Below are 23990 nucleotides of genomic sequence, written 5' to 3'. Positions count from 1 at the left end.
ACAAAATGTATCACCTCACACATTTCTGTGTTGAATTTCATGTCATGTGTCCACCCATATCACCAGCCTGTCTGTGTCCTCTTGAAGTCTATCACTATCTTCCTCCGTGTTTAGTACACTTCTAAGTTTCGTGTCATCTGAAAATTTCAAAATTATGTCCTGTACCCCTAAATCCAAGTCATTAATGTATATCAAAAACAGCAGTGATCCCAGTGCTGAACCTTGGGGAACCCCACTGTATACCTCCCTCCAGTCCAAAAAACAGCCATTCACCACAACTCTGTGTTTTCTATCCCCTTAGCCAAATTTGTATTCATGCTGCTACTGTCCCTTTTATCCCATGGGCTTCAATTTTGCTAACAAGCCTAATATGTGGTACTTTATCAAACGCCTTTTGAAAGTCCATGTACACCACATGTACCACCACTTTGTAATTCTCTACCCCAGAGGGCTGTGGAGGCTCAGTCATTGGGTATATTCAAAACAAAAGTCAATAGATTTCTGACTAGTAAGGGCATCAGGGGATATGGCGATAGGGCCGATGAATGGAGTTATATAGAAGGATAGGAGCAGGAGTAGGCCATTCGGCCCCTCGAGCCTGTTCCGCCAGTTAATGAGATCATGGCTGATCATCCAAATTCAGTATCCTGTCCCTGCCTTCTCCCCATATCCCTTGATCCCTTTAGCCTTAAGAAATATATCTAACTCCTTATTGAATATATTTAATAAGTTGGCCTCAACTGCCTTCTGTGGTAGAGAATTCCACAGGTTCACCACTCTCTGGGTGAAGAAATTCCTCCTCATCTCAATCCTAAATGGCTTACCCCTTATCCTTAGACTGTGATCCCTAGTTCTGGACTCCCCCGCCATCGGGAACATCCTTCCTGCATCTAGTCTGTCTAGTCCTGTTAGAATTTTATAAGTTTCAATGAGATCCCCTCTCATTCTTCTAAACTTTAGCGAATATAAGTCTAATCGACCCAATCTCTCTTCATACGTCATTCCTGCCATCCCAGGTATCAGTCTGGTGAATCTTCGCTGCACTCCCTCCATGGCAAGAACATCCCTCCTCAGATAAGGTGACCAAAACTGCACACAATACTCAAGGTGTGGTCTCACCAAGGTCCTGTACAACTGCAGCAAGACATCCTTGTTCCTGTACTCGAATCCTCTCGCTATGAAGGCCAACATACCATTTGTCGTCTTAACCGTCTGCTGCACCTGCATGCTTACATTCAGCGACTGGTGCACAAGGACACCCAGGTCTCGTTGCACTTCCCCTTTTCCCAATCTATTGCCATTCAGATAATAATCTGCCTTCCTGTTTTTGCCACCAAAGTGGATAACCTCGCATTTATCCACGTTATATTGCATCTGCCATGCTTCTGCCCAATCACCCAACCTGTCCAAATCATCCTGTAGTTTCTCGGCATCCTCCTCACAGCACACACGCCCACCCAGCGTTGTGTCGTCTGCAAACGTGGAGATATTACATCTAGTTCCCTTTTCTAGATCATTAATATATATTGTGAATAACTGGGGTCCAAGGACCGATCCCTGCGGTACCCCACTAGTCACTGCCTGTCACTCGGAAAATGACCCGTTTATTCCAACTCTTTGCTTCCTGTCTGCCAACCAGTTCTCTTTCCAAGTCAGTACCTTACCCCCAATCCCATGTGCTTTAACTTTGCATGCCAATCTCTTATGCGGGACCTTATCGAAAGCCTTCTGAAAGTCCAAATACACCACATCCACTGGCAGAAGTTGAGGCAGAAGATCAGCCATGATCTCATTGAATGGTGGAGCAGGCTCGAATGGCCGACTCCTGCTCCTATTTCTTATGTTCTTATGAACCGCATTGACCTCATCCACCTTCTCTGTTACCTCATCAAAAAACTCAATCAAATTAGTCAAACACGATTTGCCCTTAACAAATCCGTGCGGGCTCTCCTTCATTAGTCCACACTTGTCCAAGTGACTGTTCATTTTCTCCTGGATTATTGTTTCTAAAAGCACCAATGTTAAACTGACTGGCCTGTGATTGCCAGGTTTATCCTTCTCCCCTTTTTTGAACAAGGGTGTAACAGTTCCAGTCCTCCAGCACCACCCCTGTATCTAAGGAGGATTGGAAGATTGTGACCAGCACCTCCGCAATTTCTACCCTTACTTCCCTCAGCAACCTGGGACGCATCCCATCCGGACCGGATGACTTATCCACTTTAATTTCTGCCAGCCTGTCTATTACCTCCTGTTTATCTATCTTTATCTCATCCAGTATCCCGGCAACCTCCTCATTTACCATAGCTTTGGCAAAGTCCTCTTCCTTGGTAAGCACCAATGGAAAGTTCTATTTCAGTACCTCAGCCATGCCTTCTGCCTCCACCAATAGTGGGTAAATATTTGAAAGGTAAAATTTAAATGGGTTTTGGGAAAGAGCAGGGGGGAGTGGGACTAATTGGAGAGCTCTTTCAAAGAGCCGGCACAGGCACGATGGGCCGAATGGCCTCCTGTAGTGTTGTAAAATTCTATGAATTTAGGTGCAGTATCTTAATTTGATTATTTTCTGATGTGAAGGACCATATATGGTTCATGTACAAGTCTGGCACGTTCAAATTGACAGCATTAAAAGTTTTATAAAGGAGAGAAGTACTGCATAATATCTGAAGGCAGATTGCTTCCTCTCACCTTCCTGCAGCAGTGTCCCTTTCATGGGCTGCTGTTTATATGACTAAAAAAATGAACGAATCAAAAAGCTTTACAATTTATTCAGTAGTTATCTATGTGGCTGTATTTGCACATCATGAACTGTAGCCTCTGATACAGACTGCGGTCCAGGTCAGCTGTGTTCTCTAAAGTTGGGAAATGCATCATTTTGTGTTCAGTTTTTTTTCATTCTTGGGATGTGTGCGTCGCTGGCAAGGCCGGCATTTATTGCCCATTCCTAATGGCCCTTGAGAAGGTAAATTCTTGAGCTGGTAAATTACATCTGAAACAATCTAATAAAAAACAATTGTACGTTTATACTCCACTGACACCTGATTGAAATGAGTGCTTCTGGTTTTTTTAATGAATCCAAATGACTTTTATAAATAATTCAGAGTGCTGCCGTCTCCTTATTTATGACCACAATCTGGCTGATATGTGTGTATTGTAGTGCCGCTCTTACACTATTGGACTAATTCCACACTCCAAGTGGGGAGCAGCACTCACAGTGAAGGATCAGCACTTCAGTGTTGGGTTGTATTGACGACCTGCGCTACCTTCCCGCTCCCGACTGGAAGTGAGGGGTCACGGAACTAAGCTTTGTTCTTCTACACAAATAATATACAGAGTTCTTAATCTTAGACATTTAATTAATTAATAAATAAATAAATAAAAGAATGTTGTTGCCATTTTCCCCTCCTTTATTGCGTGATATCTGCACTGGGTAATAGTGTAACCTAGACTCAGTCTTGGTCACCAGGTGTATTGTAGCAAAGCAAGAAAATAAACAACACCGTTCTCCTTACCTCCAAAAAGAGGGCAAGCTGCAGTACTGAGGGGCGTACAAGACCCCACCGCACTATTCGAAGAAGAGCAGGGGAGTTCTCCCCAGTGTCCTGGCCAACACGCTTAAAAAAAAAAAAAAAAACCTTGATCTGGTTATTATCTCATTGCTGTTTGTGGGAGCTTGCTCTGCACAAATTGGCTGCCGCGTTTCCTACATTACAACAGTGACTACATTTCAAAAGTGCTTCATTAGCTGTAAAGTGCTTTGGGACGTCCTGAGGTGGTGAAAGGCGCTGTATAAAGGCAAGTCTTTCTTTATATTTTTGAGATACGTTTTGAGAACTTATTAGTGTAGCACATTTTCCGAGACATATCACAACAAATATGTTTCGCCAGTACATTTATAACAGAAATTAGAATTTATAGCTATCTCAAAACTGGTTCTCAAAACATTTTAACTTTACTGGTACATCAGGGTTTAAGACAAACAACCTTTTTTCTTAACTAGCAAATTCCCTGTTACACTGTTGAATGAGTCAGGTTACACTATTGCAAGGCAGGAGGCAGTAAGGAGAGGACTTTGCAGTAAATGGTTGTTGATTGGTTCATGGACCATAAATGAATAGTGTTTTTTTTAACCACTGCAGGTACACAGATCGATAAATAAATAGCACAATTATATAAATAAATCTCTGCATGTAATTGGTAATCAGCTCTGTAACTTTATTGATTATTTGTTTTGGCGTGTGGGTTTTATAGTGAATGCCAAAAAAGATAATCTAGCTTTTTCCATTCTTGATAAGTCTCCGAACCATCGCAGTTGCCTTTCTGTATAAATGGTGTTTCTCGGAATCCTGGATACTCCTCTCAACTAACTCACGTCTGCTGTTAATATCTCTTGCTTACCTTTTCTCATGTTCCAGCACTCTGATCTGTGTAATAATATGGGGATAACCTTTGTTTTTACCAAAATACCTTTAGCCTTCCGTATCCTGCTTAATCATCCAAAGGCAACGGAGCCAAGTCCAGTCCTTCTTTTGATATCTCCTCCACACTTCAGTTCCTTGGCACTAACCCACCGAGATATACAAACTAATCCCTCTGTTCAACTGCATGCCCTCTGACTGTAATCTGTGCATCTTCCTGATGCTTCCCAAATGACATGAGATTTGTCGTCTTTCTGTTAATGTGTAATCCAAATTCCAACTGTCCATGTACACCTCATCAGTTAGTCTCTGCAAACCTGTTTTAGATGTTGCTGTATAGTCAGTGTCATCAGCAAATCTGAGATTGTTTAAAATCTGCTATTAAAGTCTGGTAGCTTTGTATTACAGATATTGGATCTGAGGCTTGTATCTTTTAATGCCAGTAATATGTGAAATATTTTTATCTCGCATTGGTCAGGTGATGGTAAGTTTACTGTGTTACAGTAACGGATGAACTTTGTCATGTTTAGCCTGCATTGTGATGGCAGAAACCCCAATCAGATCCTGCAGTTCCCATGTGAGCTCCAAGAGACTGTTCACCATGGTCCCCAGAATGAAACCAATGGGATAAAACCTCAGAGAGTTATGGTGAATGCACAGATCAGAAATCACAACTTCACACACACTGGTGATTGTTTGAAATGCTCTGTCTATGGAGTCAATCCAGGCTGATAATATCAGCAACTTGAAGAGGGAGTTGAGCTGGGATTTGGTGAGAAAATCAATTGAGGATGTAGACAGTGGTATATAGGCACGATGGGCTGAATGGCCCCCTTCTATGGTATGCATTTAATATCAAACTCAACTGATAGTGAGAAGATCCAACTAGATTAGAGTATATACCACTTGCTAACTTGTGGGGTTCTGTCAGTAAAGTTTGATTATGTATAAACATATATAAACATTAAGAGCATTCCCATTCCGATTGTTCCAACTGAAACAGTGTGTGGGTGTCTCATGACTCAGATGGACGTTGCTAAATAGATGGTGGAGCAGGGAGTGCTGGTCTCGCTGCTGGTATCTACACCTCATCACACGAACCTTGGCTCAAGAACGAGAGTAAAAATGTCTCTTCTAATAAGGAGGCAATTTTTAATCGGTTTCTCACCATGAAATTAATTATATTTAAGACACAACTAGTGCGGCATCACTCTACAACCTGATCTGAACCCCATCCTACCTCTGTAACCTCCCCCAGCCCCTGGTTCCAGCCTCTGCTCTTTGGTTTCTCGACTACACTCAGTGAAAAGGTTAAAAGGAGATCTGATAGAGGTGCTCAGAATAATGAGGGGTTTTGATAAAGTCAGTTGAGAAAAACTATTTGCATTGGTCAGTGAGCTAGTAACAGGAATGGTAGCACAGTGGTTATGTTACTGGACTAGTAATCCAGAGGCCTGAACTAATGATCCAGAGACACGAGTTCAGATCCCACCACGGCAGCTGGGGAATTTAAACTCAGTTAATTAAATAAATCTGGAATAAAAAGCTAGTATCAGTAATGGTGACCATGAAACTACCAGATTGCCGTAAAAACCCATCTGGTTCACTAATGTCCTTTAGGGAAGGAAATCTGCCGTCCTTACCCGGTCTGGCCTATATGTGACTCCAGACCCAAAGCCATGTGGTTGACTCTTAACTGCCCTCTGAAATGGCCTAGCAAGTCATTCAGTTGTCAAGGCAGTGGCTCACCACCTCAAGGGCAATTGGGATGGGCAATAAATGCTGGCTTTCCCAGTGACGCCCAAAATCTGTGAATTAATTTTAAAAAACTAGCGGCGTGCATTTAAAATCATCAGCAAGAGAATGAAGAGAATGGTTGGGAGAATCTTTTTAATGCAGAGGGTTGTTTGAAATACTGTACCAGTAGCCAGGCTGGGAGCAGACTCCATAATCACTGTTAAAAGGGAATTGGATATATTTTTGGAAAAGAAAAAATTTAAAGGGAACAGGAAAGAGCAGGGGGATGGGATTAAGAAAAGGAGCAGCATAGGCCTGCGGGCCAAATGGCGGCCTCCTAACTTGTAAGACTATAGGGAAGGAACGACTGATCTCTTCACATCTTCACTGCATTCATTTTCATCTTGATGTTTCAGTGGGAGCGGTTCCAGTTTGGATGTAACGGGGATCGTTTCTCACATACAGCTGTACATGGAAGCGACAGTAGAATCCGACACTATTTAGTTATTTTCTGTGCATTCTGTAATGTGCTGAGTTTTATTTCAAAAACATTCTTGTTAAATGTCGTGCAAGGTCAGACATAGTGAATAATGGATGATGTCATTAAGTCTTGCAAGCCACGTCTTGAACCATAATGAATGAAAGTGCCCGCATCTTGCCAAACTGAACTGGAGAATGCTGCCAGACAAGCTTGATGTGTGTAGCCAGAAAGTTGCACTGAGTCAATTCAAACCTCAGACTGAAAGCACTTCCTGCTGGTGAATGTGGCCTTAGATTACGAAGCTTTGTCACTGCCTGGATCACCCCTCTAGACTATTTCTCAATGTTATGAGTTTTGTTCTCCTTGTTTATGCATCATTCCCTGACTAGGATGGCGGATGGCCAGCTCTCTACACTCTGTTCATGGTGCTTTCTACTATAGAGTCATAAACATTACAGCAGAGACCATTCAGCCCATCATATCTCTGCTGGTGATAGTTCTTCAACTGGACTGTCTACTCTATTCCCAATTCCTTGCTCTTCTCCCGTATTCCTTTCATATTCTTCCTTTTGAAATACTAATCCTGTTCTGATGGGAATGAATGCCATCTCCTGGCTGGGATCCACTGCAACTTATTTTCTTTGGCTACTGTTTATAGGCAAGTACTTTGGCCCCAGTACATTTTCTGATGAACCAGCAGAGGTTGAAAATGGACAGTGTTGTGATCTATGGACAGTGTTGTGATCTATGGACAGTGTTGTGATCTATGGACAGTGTTGTGATCTATGGGCAGTGTTGTGATCTATGGGCAGTGTTGTGATCTATGGGCAGTGTTGTGATCTATGGACAGTGTTGTGATCTATGGGCAGTGTTGTGATCTATGGGCTGTGTTGTGATCTATGGACAGTGTTGTGATCTATGGACAGTGTTGTGATCTATGGACAGTGTTGTGATCTATGGGCAGTGTTGTGATCTATGGGCAGTGTTGTGATCTATGGACAGTGTTGTGATCTATGGGCTGTGTTGTGATCTATGGACAGTGTTGTGATCTATGGGCTGTGTTGTGATCTATGGGCTGTGTTGTGATCTATGGACAGTGTTGTGATCTATGGGCAGTATTGTGATCTATGGGCTGTGATGAAATATTCCATTCATCACTGCCTGTGACTGTGGTCGGTTTCAGTGTCATTTCCCTTCCCCCAGTCCTCATTGTATTGTTTATTGGAATGTGCTGTATGTGTAGGGCTCCGCCCATACCTGGCCCCTTTTGTAAGCTAGCTCAGTCTGGCCTCAGTCTCCAGAAGGAAGATACCTCTCTCTCTTACGTGTTACTTTCTAAGTTAATAAAAGCCTTGTTTTGTTTCGCTAACATCGAGTCTCGGAATTATTGAGGCACATCAATTTTATTAACTTATTTTTCAACACTATGGATCAACTCCTGAAACCCGAACGTTTGGATTTGGATCAACATGCTCCGGACGCATCAGCACGCTTCGGACACTGGTTTGAGTGTATGGAATTCTTCCTGGACAATTCCGCAGCCGTCAAAGACGCTACGGACGCTGCGAGGATGAGACTCGGAATTCTGCGGAATTGGGTAAGCCACCGGGTTTACCCCCTCATCCAAGACGCCGATACGTACCTGGCCGCCTGCGACATCTTAAAGGCGCATTACCAGCAGCCTACGAATGAGGTGTATGCTAGGCATCTGCTCGCTACTCGCGCACAGCGACCTGGGGAATCGGTGGAGGAGTTCCTAAGCACCCTGAAAATGCTTGGCAAAGACTGCAAGTGCCGAGATGTAAAAGTCGCAGTGTACACTGACGAGCTTGTTCGCGATGCCTTTATCACAGGCCTCAGCTCCACGTACATCCGGCAAAGACTGCTGGAAAAAACGGGGTTGGACCTGAAACAGGCTGCGGACACCGCGCGATCCCTGGATGTGGCCCAGAGAAACTCGGACGCCTACTCTTCAGCCTGCGCCGTCCACGCCGCCCCGTGTGCACCGAGGGCGCCGCCATCTTGGAAGGCATCTTCCCCGCCCGGCAGCCCGACACCGGCGGGGCCCCGCTCTCCCCCCAGAAGCCCTACGACAGCCGCGACGCGTCAGGGACCCAACTGCTACTTCTGCGGGCAGCCAAAACACACCAGAAACCTGTGCCCGGCGAAAGGCACCACCTGCTTTAAGTGCGGTAAGAAGGGGCACTTCGGGAAGGTGTGCAGAGGGAACCCCGCCGGAAAACCAACCGCCGGAAAACCCGCCACCGCCGCGTGTGCGCCGTGGGAGCGGCCATCTTGGACGCCATCTTGCCCGACCTCGTGGGGTCCGCCATCTTATGAGCAGACAGCGTGGACGCCATCTTGTATCGATCAGGGCCCTACAGTGGCATCGGTCACAGTGGACCAGACCAGGCCGCACCCGCTATCCAAATCAATGGTGGACATCGAGGTAAACGGGTGCCGGGTTAAATGTTTAATTGACAGTGGAAGCACGGAGAGTTTTATCCACCCTGAACTGGCACAGCAACTCTCCCTAAAGGTGGTCCCTGCTCAGGGTACCATCTCTATGGCTGATAAAACCCAGACATCGACCATTCTGGGTTACTGCACGGTACAATTGGGCGTTAACGGGACTGTATACGATAATTTTAAAGTATTAATCATGAAGAACCTATGTGCGAGCGTGATCTTGGGCCTGGATTTCCAATGCAACCACCAAAGCATCACGCTCAAGTACGGTGGGTCCCAGCCGCCCCTCACAGTGTGCGGTCTGGCTACCCTGAAGGTAAAGCCGCCTTCGCTATTCGCGAACCTTACCCCTAACTGCCGGCCAATAGCGACCAAAAGCAGGAGGTACAGCTGGGAGGACAGGCGGTTTATCGCGACCGAGGTAGACAGGCTCCTGAAAGAGCGCATTATTGAACGCAGCAACAGCCCGTGGCGCGCCCAAGTGGTAGTGGTAAGGGGTAGCGAGAAGAAACGGATGGTGATCGACTATAGTCAAACGATCAACAGGTACACCCAACTAGATGCCTACCCGCTACCCCGCATATCAGAAATGGTGAACCAAATCGCCCAATACCGGGTGTTCTCCACCATCGACCTCAAGTCAGCGTACCACCAGCTCCCTATCAGACCAGAGGACCGCCCGTACACCGCCTTCGAGGCGAACGGACGCCTCTACCAATTCCTCAGAGTCCCCTTTGGGGCGACGAATGGGGTCTCGGTTTTTCAGAGGGAGATGGACCGCATGGTCGATGACCACCACTTGCAGGCAACCTTCCCCTACCTCGACAACGTCACCATCTGCGGCCACAATCAGCAGGATCACGACTCGAACCTCGAGAGGTTCCTGGAAACCGCACAAAAACTCAACCTCACCTACAACGAGGACAAGTGCGTTTACAACACCACGCGCCTCTGCATACTAGGCAGCGTGGTGGAGAATGGGGAAATCGGACCAGACCCCGACCGATTGCGCCCCCTACGGGAGCTGCCCCTGCCCAACACTCCCAAAGCCCTGAAAAGGTGCCTGGGGTTATTTTCTTATTATTCCCAATGGGTCCCCAACTACTCCGACAAAGCCCGCCCCCTCTTGAAAGCATCCTCTTTTCCGCTCTCTGCTGAGGCCCACGCCGCCTTCAAAAGCATTAAGCAGGATATTGAGCGGGCCACGCTACAGGCAGTGGACGAGAACACTCCCTTTCAAGTGGAAAGTGATGCGTCTGACTTCGCCTTGGCGGCCACCCTCAACCAGGCGGGGCGGCCCGTAGCTTTCTTCTCGAGGACCCTCCAAGGGCCCGAGATCAGACACTCCTCCGTGGAAAAGGAGGCCCAAGCCATCGTGGAGGCAGTGCGCCACTACCTAGCCGGCAAACGCTTCACCCTACTTACCGACCAGCGGTTGGTAGCGTTTATGTTCAATAATAAACAGAGGGGGAAGATTAAAAATGATAAGATTCTTAGGTGGCGGATCGAGCTCTCCACCTTCGAGTACGACATCATTTACCGGCCAGGGGCCCTTAACGAATCCCCTGACGCCCTCTCACGAGGGATGTGTGCCAGCGCCACTGGGGATCGGCTACAGACCCTCCACAACGACCTCTGCCACCCAGGGGTCACGCGGCTGTTCCACTTCATAAAGTCCCGTAACTTACCCTACTCGATTGAGGAAGTTCGGTCTCTGACCAGGAACTGCCGCACTTGCGCTGAGTGCAAGCCTCGGTTCTACCGCCCAGATAGAGCCCACTTAATCAAAGCTACACGGCCCTTTGAGCGGCTCAGCTTAGATTTCAAGGGCCCCCTCCCGTCCGTCGACCGCAATGTTTACTTCCTGAACATTGTGGACGAATACTCCCGGTTCCCATTCGCCTTCCCCTGCCCAGACATGACCAGCGCCACGGTCATTAAATGCCTCAACAGCCTGTTCTGCCTGTTCGGTATGCCGAGCTACATCCATACGGATAGGGGGGCGTCCTTCATGAGTGAAGAGCTACGCCAGTACATGCTGTCCAAGGGGATCGCCACGAGCCGTACCACCAGCTACAACCCCCGGGGTAACGGCCAAGTGGAGCGAGAGAACGGGACAGTATGGAAAGCAGTCACTCTAGCTCTAAGGACCAAGGGCCTCCCTATCTCCCGCTGGCAGGAAGTCCTCTCGGATGTGCTCCATTCGATACGGTCGCTATTGTGTACGGCCACTAATGCCACGCCTCATGAACGAATGTTTGTCTTTCCCCGGAAATCCACCTCAGGCGTATCCATGCCGTCATGGCTCTCCACCCCAGGTCCGGTACTCGTGCGAAGGCATGTGAGGGGCCACAAGACGGACCCTCTCGTGGAGCCAGTACACCTACTCCACGCCAACCCCCAATACGCATATGTCCGGCACGCCGACGGAAGGGAGGACACCGTGTCCATAAAAGACGTCGCCCCAGCCGGCATCGACAACAACCACGGCAATAGCAGCAACAACGATCACAGCAACTCTTACCCACCCACTACTCTTCCATCACCCCCGGAAGAACATCGACCAACGGCACCCCCACCAACTACCCCTTCAACAACCCTGGCGGCACCCCCGGCAGAGACCCAGGAGACTACCGGGGACACCCAGCCGACACCCGCGGCACCACAACAGCCACGTCGGTCGCAGAGGACTATCAAACCCCCGAACAGACTAAATCTATAGAAGGGGTGAATGTGATGAAATATTCCATTCATCACTGCCTGTGACTGTGGTCGGTTTCAGTGTCATTTCCCTTCCCCCAGTCCTCATTGTATTGTTTATTGGAATGTGCTGTATGTGTAGGGCTCCGCCCATACCTGGCCCCTTTTGTAAGCTAGCTCAGTCTGGCCTCAGTCTCCAGAAGGAAGATACCTCTCTCTCTTACGTGTTACTTTCTAAGTTAATAAAAGCCTTGTTTTGTTTCGCTAACATCGAGTCTCGGAATTATTGAGGCACATCAATTTTATTAACTTATTTTTCAACACTATGGATCAACTCCTGAAACCCGAACGTTTGGATTTGGATCAACATGCTCCGGACGCATCAGCACGCTTCGGACACTGGTTTGAGTGTATGGAATTCTTCCTGGACAATTCCGCAGCCGTCAAAGACGCTACGGACGCTGCGAGGATGAGACTCGGAATTCTGCGGAATTGGGTAAGCCACCGGGTTTACCCCCTCATCCAAGACGCCGATACGTACCTGGCCGCCTGCGACATCTTAAAGGCGCATTACCAGCAGCCTACGAATGAGGTGTATGCTAGGCATCTGCTCGCTACTCGCGCACAGCGACCTGGGGAATCGGTGGAGGAGTTCCTAAGCACCCTGAAAATGCTTGGCAAAGACTGCAAGTGCCGAGATGTAAAAGTCGCAGTGTACACTGACGAGCTTGTTCGCGATGCCTTTATCACAGGCCTCAGCTCCACGTACATCCGGCAAAGACTGCTGGAAAAAACGGGGTTGGACCTGAAACAGGCTGCGGACACCGCGCGATCCCTGGATGTGGCCCAGAGAAACTCGGACGCCTACTCTTCAGCCTGCGCCGTCCACGCCGCCCCGTGTGCACCGAGGGCGCCGCCATCTTGGAAGGCATCTTCCCCGCCCGGCAGCCCGACACCGGCGGGGCCCCGCTCTCCCCCCAGAAGCCCTACGACAGCCGCGACGCGTCAGGGACCCAACTGCTACTTCTGCGGGCAGCCAAAACACACCAGAAACCTGTGCCCGGCGAAAGGCACCACCTGCTTTAAGTGCGGTAAGAAGGGGCACTTCGGGAAGGTGTGCAGAGGGAACCCCGCCGGAAAACCAACCGCCGGAAAACCCGCCACCGCCGCGTGTGCGCCGTGGGAGCGGCCATCTTGGACGCCATCTTGCCCGACCTCGTGGGGTCCGCCATCTTATGAGCAGACAGCGTGGACGCCATCTTGTATCGATCAGGGCCCTACAGTGGCATCGGTCACAGTGGACCAGACCAGGCCGCACCCGCTATCCAAATCAATGGTGGACATCGAGGTAAACGGGTGCCGGGTTAAATGTTTAATTGACAGTGGAAGCACGGAGAGTTTTATCCACCCTGAACTGGCACAGCAACTCTCCCTAAAGGTGGTCCCTGCTCAGGGTACCATCTCTATGGCTGATAAAACCCAGACATCGACCATTCTGGGTTACTGCACGGTACAATTGGGCGTTAACGGGACTGTATACGATAATTTTAAAGTATTAATCATGAAGAACCTATGTGCGAGCGTGATCTTGGGCCTGGATTTCCAATGCAACCACCAAAGCATCACGCTCAAGTACGGTGGGTCCCAGCCGCCCCTCACAGTGTGCGGTCTGGCTACCCTGAAGGTAAAGCCGCCTTCGCTATTCGCGAACCTTACCCCTAACTGCCGGCCAATAGCGACCAAAAGCAGGAGGTACAGCTGGGAGGACAGGCGGTTTATCGCGACCGAGGTAGACAGGCTCCTGAAAGAGCGCATTATTGAACGCAGCAACAGCCCGTGGCGCGCCCAAGTGGTAGTGGTAAGGGGTAGCGAGAAGAAACGGATGGTGATCGACTATAGTCAAACGATCAACAGGTACACCCAACTAGATGCCTACCCGCTACCCCGCATATCAGAAATGGTGAACCAAATCGCCCAATACCGGGTGTTCTCCACCATCGACCTCAAGTCAGCGTACCACCAGCTCCCTATCAGACCAGAGGACCGCCCGTACACCGCCTTCGAGGCGAACGGACGCCTCTACCAATTCCTCAGAGTCCCCTTTGGGGCGACGAATGGGGTCTCGGTTTTTCAGAGGGAGATGGACCGCATGGTCGATGACCACCACTTGCAGGCAACCTTCCCCTACCTCGACAACGTCACCATCTGCGGCCACAATCAGCAGGATCACGACTCGAACCTCGAGAGGTTCCTGGAAACCGCACAAAAACTCAACCTCACCTACAACGAGGACAAGTGCGTTTACAACACCACGCGCCTCTGCATACTAGGCAGCGTGGTGGAGAATGGGGAAATCGGACCAGACCCCGACCGATTGCGCCCCCTACGGGAGCTGCCCCTGCCCAACACTCCCAAAGCCCTGAAAAGGTGCCTGGGGTTATTTTCTTATTATTCCCAATGGGTCCCCAACTACTCCGACAAAGCCCGCCCCCTCTTGAAAGCATCCTCTTTTCCGCTCTCTGCTGAGGCCCACGCCGCCTTCAAAAGCATTAAGCAGGATATTGAGCGGGCCACGCTACAGGCAGTGGACGAGAACACTCCCTTTCAAGTGGAAAGTGATGCGTCTGACTTCGCCTTGGCGGCCACCCTCAACCAGGCGGGGCGGCCCGTAGCTTTCTTCTCGAGGACCCTCCAAGGGCCCGAGATCAGACACTCCTCCGTGGAAAAGGAGGCCCAAGCCATCGTGGAGGCAGTGCGCCACTACCTAGCCGGCAAACGCTTCACCCTACTTACCGACCAGCGGTTGGTAGCGTTTATGTTCAATAATAAACAGAGGGGGAAGATTAAAAATGATAAGATTCTTAGGTGGCGGATCGAGCTCTCCACCTTCGAGTACGACATCATTTACCGGCCAGGGGCCCTTAACGAATCCCCTGACGCCCTCTCACGAGGGATGTGTGCCAGCGCCACTGGGGATCGGCTACAGACCCTCCACAACGACCTCTGCCACCCAGGGGTCACGCGGCTGTTCCACTTCATAAAGTCCCGTAACTTACCCTACTCGATTGAGGAAGTTCGGTCTCTGACCAGGAACTGCCGCACTTGCGCTGAGTGCAAGCCTCGGTTCTACCGCCCAGATAGAGCCCACTTAATCAAAGCTACACGGCCCTTTGAGCGGCTCAGCTTAGATTTCAAGGGCCCCCTCCCGTCCGTCGACCGCAATGTTTACTTCCTGAACATTGTGGACGAATACTCCCGGTTCCCATTCGCCTTCCCCTGCCCAGACATGACCAGCGCCACGGTCATTAAATGCCTCAACAGCCTGTTCTGCCTGTTCGGTATGCCGAGCTACATCCATACGGATAGGGGGGCGTCCTTCATGAGTGAAGAGCTACGCCAGTACATGCTGTCCAAGGGGATCGCCACGAGCCGTACCACCAGCTACAACCCCCGGGGTAACGGCCAAGTGGAGCGAGAGAACGGGACAGTATGGAAAGCAGTCACTCTAGCTCTAAGGACCAAGGGCCTCCCTATCTCCCGCTGGCAGGAAGTCCTCTCGGATGTGCTCCATTCGATACGGTCGCTATTGTGTACGGCCACTAATGCCACGCCTCATGAACGAATGTTTGTCTTTCCCCGGAAATCCACCTCAGGCGTATCCATGCCGTCATGGCTCTCCACCCCAGGTCCGGTACTCGTGCGAAGGCATGTGAGGGGCCACAAGACGGACCCTCTCGTGGAGCCAGTACACCTACTCCACGCCAACCCCCAATACGCATATGTCCGGCACGCCGACGGAAGGGAGGACACCGTGTCCATAAAAGACGTCGCCCCAGCCGGCATCGACAACAACCACGGCAATAGCAGCAACAACGATCACAGCAACTCTTACCCACCCACTACTCTTCCATCACCCCCGGAAGAACATCGACCAACGGCACCCCCACCAACTACCCCTTCAACAACCCTGGCGGCACCCCCGGCAGAGACCCAGGAGACTACCGGGGACACCCAGCCGACACCCGCGGCACCACAACAGCCACGTCGGTCGCAGAGGACTATCAAACCCCCGAACAGACTAAATCTATAGAAGGGGTGAATGTGATGAAATATTCCATTCATCACTGCCTGTGACTGTGGTCGGTTTCAGTGTCATTTCCCTTCCCCCAGTCCTCATTGTATTGTTTATTGGAATGTGCTGGAATGTGCTGTGTGTGTAGGGCTCCGCCCATACCTGGCCCCTTTTGTAAGCTAGCTCAGTCTGGCCTCAGTCTCCAGAAGGAAGATACCTCTCTCTCTTACGTGTTACTTTCTAAGTTAATAAAAGCCTTGTTTTGTTTCGCTAACATCGAGTCTCGGAATTATTGAGGCACATCATGGGCAGTGTTGTGATCGATGGGCAGTGTTGTGATCGATGGGCAGTGTTGTGATCTATGGGCAGTGTTGTGATCGATGGGCAGTGTTGTGATCGATGGGCAGTGTTGTGATCGATGGGCAGTGTTGTGATCGATGGGCAGTGTTGTGATCTATGGGCACTGACCTGTTAACACCTGTCCAGCAGCAACCTCATCGACATGCTGCCTGACCCATAATTCTGATCCACTATTGCCTGCGGTGCTGAATTTTACTGGCAAGACACGTTAATTTAGGTGCTTCCGTGTTGCGTGTCATTGAAGGAGGATGAGTGTATATTTAGTTCTAAAGTGGGGACTGATTGATCTTCTCATTATTCTAGGTTCCTGTGGCACACTGTCTTGGAGTTCCTGCACAGTACAAAAAGAAATTTTGCGCTGTATGTAGAAGACAGTTGGAGGAGAGTCCTGCAATACGATGTGAAGGTACAGAGATAATGGCCCGGATATTGACAGGCGGGTTGCATTGGTGGGGTGGGGTGAGGTGGGTTTAACTCCACAGCAGGCTTCTTTTCCCCTTGACAGGTTCCCTGCCTGGAAGTCAGCCTGATTGATAGGCTTGGCTTCCAGTCGGGCGGGGAGCACTCCGGAGGGAGCTGCCTCCTGCTACTGGGAGCATGGGAGGAGGTGCAATCCCCGACCGCGGAACGGGTTCTGATCCCTGATCCCGGGGAGGGGGTGGTTGGGGGGGGTTCTGAACACCGACCCTGGGGCCTTTGAATGGAATTGTAGCTGGGGGGTGCTGGGGGGAAGCACTCCTGCACCTCCTGGCCCACAAGCATTGCTGTAAAAGCACTTACCTTCTCCCCAAAGCTGTCCTCACCTTTCTTCAGCTGCTGGGTTTCCTGAGGCCTGGGAAACCCGGCTGGCCCCTGTTAAACCTGCAAAGCAGGTTAAATCAGAGGCTGCTTGCCTCATTAAAATATTTAAATTGCCAACCTGCCTCCTTGGAGTGGGTTAGCTACCCGCCCTGTCTCCCCCTCCGTTAAACTCGGAAGTGGGCGGGTTTGAGATTTTTAAAATTTCAACCTCTGACCCCAATAATTCAGAATGACGAGTAGTCATCTGGAATAAAATATCCTGGAATGGTTGTGTGTGAATGTGATGGATGTGCAATGTATCCCCTTGATCCTGCTCCGCCAATCAATAAGATCATGGCTGATCTTCGACCTCAACTCCACTTTCCCGCCCGATCCCCATATCCCTTGATTCTCCCAGAGTCCAAAAATCTATCGATCTCAGCCTTGAATATACTCAACGACTGAGCCTCCACAGCTCTATCGATCTCGGCCTTGAATATACTCAACGACTGAGCCTCCACAGCTCTATCGATCTCAGCCTTGAATATACTCAACGACTGAGCCTCCACAGCTCTATCGATCTCAGCCTTGAATATACTCAACGACTGAGCCTCCACAGCTCTATCGATCTCAGCCTTGAATATACTCAATGACTGAGCCTCCACAGCTCTATCGATCTCAGCCTTGAATATACTCAATGACTGAGCCTCCACAGCTCTATCGGTCTCAGCCTTGAATATACTCAATGACTGAGCCTCCACAGCTCTATCGGTCTCAGCCTTGAATATACTCAATGACTGAGCATCCACAGCTCTATCGATCTCAGCCTTGAATATACTCAACGACTGAGCATCCACAGCTCTATCGATCTCAGCCTTGAATATACTCAACGACTGAGCCTCCACAGCTCTATCGATCTCAGCCTTGAATATACTCAATGACTGAGCATCCACAGCTCTATCGATCTCAGCCTTGAATATACTCTGACTCAGCCTCCACAGCCCTTTTGGTAGAGAATTCCAAATATTCACACCTCTCTGAGTGAAGAAATTCCTCCTCATCTCAGTCTTAAATGGTCGACCCCTTATCCTGAGACTGTGACCCCTGGTTCTAGACTCTCCAGCCAGGGGGAAACAACCTCTCAGCATCTACCCTGTCAATCCCCCTCAGAATCTTGTATGTTTCAATGAGATCACCTCTCATTCTTCTAAACTCCAGAGAGTATCGGCCCATTCTACTCAATCTCTCCTCATAGGACAGCCCGCTCATCCCAGGAATCAATCTAGTGAACCTTCGTTGCACCGCCTCCAAGGCAAGTCTATCCTTCCTTAGATAAGGAGACCAAAACTGTGCCCAGTACTCCAGGTGTGGTCTCACCAGGCCCTGTACAATTGTAGCAAGACTTCCTCACTCTTATACTCCAACCCCCTTGCAATGAAGGCCAACACGCCATTTGCCTTCCTAATTGCTTGCTGTATCTCCACGCTAGCTCTCTGTGTTTCCTGTACGAGGACACCCAAATCTCTCAGAACAACAACATTTAATAGTTTCTCACCATTTAAAAAATATTCTGTTTTTCTATTCTTCCCACCAAAGTGAATAACCTCACATTTCCCCATTTCGAGTCTCCCTCTCCTCTCTGTCCCTTTCACTATGTATGTCTCTTTCTCTCTCTCTCACTTTTAATTTGTTCCTCTCTCTCTCTATCTCTCTCTGTGTCTGTCTCTACATTTAATCCATGCTGCAGCAGCTCTGGGAGTGTTTGATTGGACAGTGTAGAGGGAGCTTTACTCTGTATCTAACCCGTGCTGTACCTGCCCCGGGAGTGTTTGATGGGACAGTGTAGAGGGAGCTTTACTCTGTATCTAACCTGTGCTGTACCTGCCCTGGGAGTGTTTGATGGGACAGTGTAGAGGGAGCTTTACTCTGTATCTAACCCGTGCTGTACCTGCCCTGGGAGTGTTTGATGGGACAGTGTAGAGGGAGCTTTACTCTGTATCTAACCTGTGCTGTACCTGCCCTGGGAGTGTTTGATGGGACAGTGTAGAGGGAGCTTTACTCTGTATCTAACCCGTGCTGTACCTGCTCTGGGAGTGTTTGATGGGACAGTGTAGAGGGAGCTTTACTCTGTATCTAACCCGTGCTGTACCTGCCCTGGGAGTGTTTGATGGGACAGTGTAGAGGGAGATTTACTCTGTATCTAACCCGTGCTGTACCTGCCCTGGGAGTGTTTGATGGGACAGTGTAGAGGGAGATTTACTCTGTATCTAACCCGTGCTGTACCTGTCCTGGGAGTGTTTGATGGGACAGTGTAGAGGGAGATTTACTCTGTATCTAACCCGTGCTGTACCTGCCCTGGGAGTGTTTGATGGGACAGTGTAGAGGGAGATTTACTCTGTATCTAACCCGTGCTGTACCTGCCCTGGGAGTGTTTGATGGGACAGTGTAGAGGGAGCTTTACTCTGTATCTAACCCGTGCTGTACCTGCCCTGGGAGTGTTTGATGGGACAGTGTAGAGGGAGCTTTACTCTGTATCTAACCCGTGCTGTACCTGTCCTGGGAGTGTTTGATGGGACAGTGTAGAGGGAGCTTTACTCTGTATCTAACCCGTGCTGTACCTGTCCTGGGATTGTTTGATGGGACAGTGTAGAGGGAGCTTTACTCTGTATCTAATTGGAAATCGGTGCGAGTCACTGAGACGCGGTGAGAGAGGCGGTGCGAAACACTCAGACGCAGTGTGAGGCTGCTCTCGCTGTTAGTTGGCCTGTCGCTGACCCGGGAGTGCTTGGTACCAACTCTGAGTGTCAATGTCTAATCGTATTCCTTACACAGGAACAGGAGGAGGCCATTCAGCCCCTCGAGCCTGCTCCACCATTCAATGAGATCATGGCTGATCTGCGACCTAACTCCATATACCCGCCTTTGGCCCATATCCCTTAATACCTTTGGTTAACAAAAATCTATCAATCTCAGATTTAAAATCAACAACTGATCGAGCATCAATTGCCATTTGCGGAAGAGAGTTCCAAACTTCTTCCACCCTTTGTGTGTAGAAGTGTTTCCTAATTTCACTCCTGAAAGGTCTGGCTCTAATTTTTAGACTGTGTCCCCTAGTCCTAGAATCTCCAACCAGCGGAAATAGTTTCTCTCTATCTACACTATCTGTTCCCCTTAATATCTTGAAAACTTTGATCAGATCACCCCTTAACCTTCTAAATTCCAGGGAATACAACCCTAGTTTGTGTAATCTCTCCTCATAACTTAACCCTTGAAGTCCAGGTATCATTCTGGTAAACCTATGCTGCACTCCCTCCAAGGCCAATATATCCTTCCTAAGGTGTGGTGCCCAGAACTGCTCCCAGTGCTCCAGGTGTGGTCTAACCAGGGCTTTGTACAGCTGCAGCATAACTTCTACCCCCTTGTACTCTAGTCCTCTAGATATAAAGGCCAGCATTCCATTAGCCTTTTTGATTATTTTCTGTACCTGTTCACGACATTTTAATGATCGATGTACTTTCACCAACCCTGACTACACTTCCCTTTAGCACAGCAGTCAGCAGGAAAAGTGAGAGATTTCCTTTTAAATAACGGCGTTGACCTTGCTGAAGATAAGCATTCAGTGTGAAACTAATATTGAAAGACTTGCATTGGGTGTCTGGCAGTGAGCACTTGATATTTATAAAGTAAGGTCATTCTCTTCATAGTATGTGTTCGAGGACTGGCTAGTCTGAGGAACTTTTGTTTTTCTTCCACCGCCCACACATTTGTACAGCCAGTACGGATCCGTCTTGCATGTTGAATATAATTTGTGCAATATGTATAAAAGCACAGTGCTATTAGCGAGATGCAGCCTGCCTTATAAACTCACAAACAAGCTGAGCATTACCTTGCTACTGCTAAAGCATCGGTACTTAGTCACATATTCCAGCCACTAATAACTGTTGCTTTATGTTTATTCCCATTAAAAAATATATTTTTAACAGCATTAATTGCTTGTATTAGGAATGGAATGGTGAGTGAGGCTGACCAGCTTGTTCTGACCATTCTAGCTGTGTGTTTAAAACTCAGAACGGGGACTTGTTGGGATTGCACGTTGCTCTAATGTTTCTGATGTGGGTCTAAAGGCAGATTGTGTTTACTGATGGTCAGTACTGTGAATAACTAAATGCAGTCAGAGATTAGAGCCAGGCTGTTCAGGAGTGAAATCAGGAAGCACTTTTTCACACAAAAGATAGTGGAAATCTAGAACTCTCTCCCCCAAATGGCTGTGGATTTTGGGGTTCAATTGAATTTTCAAGACTGAGATGGACAGATTTTTATTAGGTAAGGGTATCGAGGGATATGGATCGAAGGCGGGTCAATGGAGTTGAGGTACAAGTTCAGACATTGTGCGGGCGGGGCGGGAGCGGGTGAGGTCGAGGGAAGTGAGTGGGGTGGGGATGAGTGGGTGAGGTTGGGTGGAGCGGGTGAGGTTGGGTGGAGCGGGTGAGGTTGGGTGGTTGGGTGGAGCGGGTGAGGTTGGGTGGAGCGGGTGAGGTTGGGTGGAGCGGGTGAGGTTGGGTGGAGCGGGTGAGGTTGGGTGGAGCGGGTCAGGTTGGGTGGAGCGGGTGAGGTTGGGTGGAGCGGGTCAGGTTGGGTGGAGCGGGTGAGGTTGGGTGGAGCGGGTGAGGTTGGGTGGAGCGGGTGAGGTTGGGTGGAGCGGGTGAGGTTGGGTGGAGCGGGTGAGGTTGGGTGGAGCGGGTGAGGTTGGGTGGAGCGGGTGAGGTTGGGTGGAGCGGGTCAGGTTGGGTGGAGCGGGTGGAACGGGTGAGGTTGGGTGGTTGAGTGGGGCGGGTGAGGTTGGGTGGAGCGGGTGAGGTTGGGTGGTTGGGTGGAGCGGGTGAGGCTGGGTGGAGTGGTGGTCGGGGAGCGAGGGTGGGGTGGGGCGGAAGGGTGGGTGGGGATGGATGGAGTGGGGGTGAGCGGTGGGGCTGGGATGGGGTGGGGTGGAGCAGGGGTTGGGGAAGCGAGGGTGGGGATGGGGTGGGGTGGAGCGGGGCCGGGTGGGACGTGGGCCAGGGTGGGGTGGGGATGGGGTGGGGTGGAGTGGAGCGGGGCCGGGTGGGACGTGGGTCTGGGTGGGATGGGGTGGGGTGGAGTGGAGCGGGGCCGGGTGGGATGTGGGTCAGGATGGGGTGGGGTGGAGTGGAGCGGGGCCGGGTGGGACGTGGGTCAGGATGGGGTGGGGTGGAGTGGAGCGGGGCCGGGTGGGATGTGGGTCAGGGTGGGATGGGGTGGGGTGGAGTGGAGCGGGGCCGGGTGGGATGTGGGTCAGGGTGGAGTGGAGCGGGGCCGGGTGGGATGTGGGTCAGGGTGGGGTGGGGTGGAGTGGAGCGGGGCCGGGTGGGACGTGGGTCAGGATGGGGTGGGGTGGGGTGGAGTGGAGCGGGGCCGGGTGGGACGTGGGTCAGGATGGGGTGGGGTGGGGTGGAGTGGAGCGGGGCCGGGTGGGACGTGGGTCTGGGTGGGGTGGAGTGGAGCGGGGCCGGGTGGGACGTGGGTCAGGGTGGGGTGGGGATGAGGTGGGGTGGAGTGGAGTGGGGCCGGGTGGGACGTGGGGTGGATGGGGTGGGGTGGAGTGGAGCTGGGCCGGGTGGGACGTGGGGTGGGGATGGGGTGGGGTGGAGTGGAGCGGGGCCGGGTGGGACGTGGGGATGGGGTGGGGTGGAGTGGAGCGGGGCCGGGTGGGACGTGGGGTGGGTGGGGTTGGGGTGGGGTGGAGTGGAGCGGGGCCGGGTGGGACGTGGGTGGGGTGGGGATGGGGTGGAGTGGAGCGGGGCCGGTGGGGATGGGGTGGGGTGGAGTGGAGCGGCGCCGGGTGGGGTGGGGTGGGGATGGGGTGGGGTGGAGTGGAGCGGGGCCGGGTGGGACGTGGGCTGGGTGGGGTGGGGTGGGGATGGGGTGGGGTGGAGTGGAGCGGGGGACGTGAGGTGGGTGGGGTGGAGTGGAGTGGAGCGGGGCCGGGTGGGACGTGGGGTGGGTGGGGTGGGGATGGGGTGGGGTGGAGTGGAGCGGGGCCGGGTGGGGTGGGGTGGAGTGGAGCGGGGCCGGGTGGGTGGGGTGGGGTGGGGATGACGTGGGGTGGAGTGGAGCGGGGCCGGGTGGGGTGGGGTGGAGTGGAGCGGGGCCGGGTGGGTGGGGTGGGGATGGGGTGGGGTGGGGTGGGGATGACGTGGGGTGGAGTGGAGCGGGGCCGGGTGGGGTGGGGTGGAGTGGAGCGGGGCCGGGTGGGTATGGGGTGGGGTGGGGTGGGGATGGGGTGGGGTGGAGTGGAGCGGGGCCGGGTGAGGTGGGGTGGAGTGGAGCGGGGCCGGGTGGGTGGGGATGGGGTGGGGTGGGGTGGGGATGGGGTGGGGTGGGGTGGAGCGGGGCCGGGTGGGTGGGGTGGGGTGGGGATGGGGTGGGGTGGAGTGGAGCGGGGCCGGGTGGGGTGGGGTGGGGATGGGGTGGGGTGGAGTGGAGCGGGGCCGGGTGGGACGTGGGTCAGGGTGGGGTGGGGTGGAGTGGAGCGGGGCCGGGTGGGGTGGGGTGGAGTGGAGCGGGGCCGGGTGGGTGGGGATGGGGTGGGGTGGAGTGGAGCGGGGCCGGGTGGGGTGGGGTGGGGATGGGGTGGGGTGGAGTGGAGCGGGGCCGGGTGGGACGTGGGGTGGGGATGAGGTGGGGTGGAGTGGAGCGGGGCCGGGTGGGTGGGGTGGGACGTGGGGTGGAGTGGAGCGGGGCCGGGTGGGACGTGGGTCAGGGTGGGGTGGGGATGGGCTTCCTTATGTGTAGCTCCAGCTTCTTCAGCCATGCTGTGGAATAACCATCTGCACATCATCGGATTCCTCACACAGCAGCTGCCTCATAAACCCCAGTTCACTGCTGTGAATGAGCGTATGTTAGTGACTAGGCAGTCTCTTAGTTTTTAAGTTTAATAAACCAGTAAAGCAAAAAAGAA

At 51.4% G+C, this 23990-nt stretch overlaps 2 protein-coding genes across 8 annotated transcripts in view; one reads left to right on the top strand and one right to left on the bottom strand.

Annotated features, from left to right (window-relative positions):
* The window catches only part of dgkq (diacylglycerol kinase theta), a 194784-nt gene that overhangs the window by 47681 nt on the left and 123113 nt on the right, over positions 1 to 23990 (top strand). For 2 of the 4 annotated variants that reach the window (XM_086005561.1, XM_086005533.1), the window contains exon 3: positions 16538 to 16640. The exons of the other annotated variants lie outside the window; for them this stretch is intronic. In XM_086005561.1, coding sequence (XP_085861687.1) covers positions 16538 to 16640 — 103 coding nt within the window. The remainder of the gene's footprint in view (positions 1 to 16537; positions 16641 to 23990) is intronic. 4 annotated transcript variants of the gene reach the window in all.
* Positions 1 to 23990, bottom strand: part of gne (glucosamine (UDP-N-acetyl)-2-epimerase/N-acetylmannosamine kinase) — a 467449-nt gene that overhangs the window by 376352 nt on the left and 67107 nt on the right. The gene's annotated exons all lie outside the window — the stretch shown is intronic.

This window comes from Somniosus microcephalus, chromosome 2 (genome assembly GCF_052327205.1).
Source record: "Somniosus microcephalus isolate GS21.2 chromosome 2, FLI_Smic_1.0, whole genome shotgun sequence".
NCBI lineage: Eukaryota > Metazoa > Chordata > Chondrichthyes > Squaliformes > Somniosidae > Somniosus > Somniosus microcephalus.
Note: the sequence above shows the minus strand (reverse complement) of the source record. Positions and strands in the feature narration are given on the sequence as shown.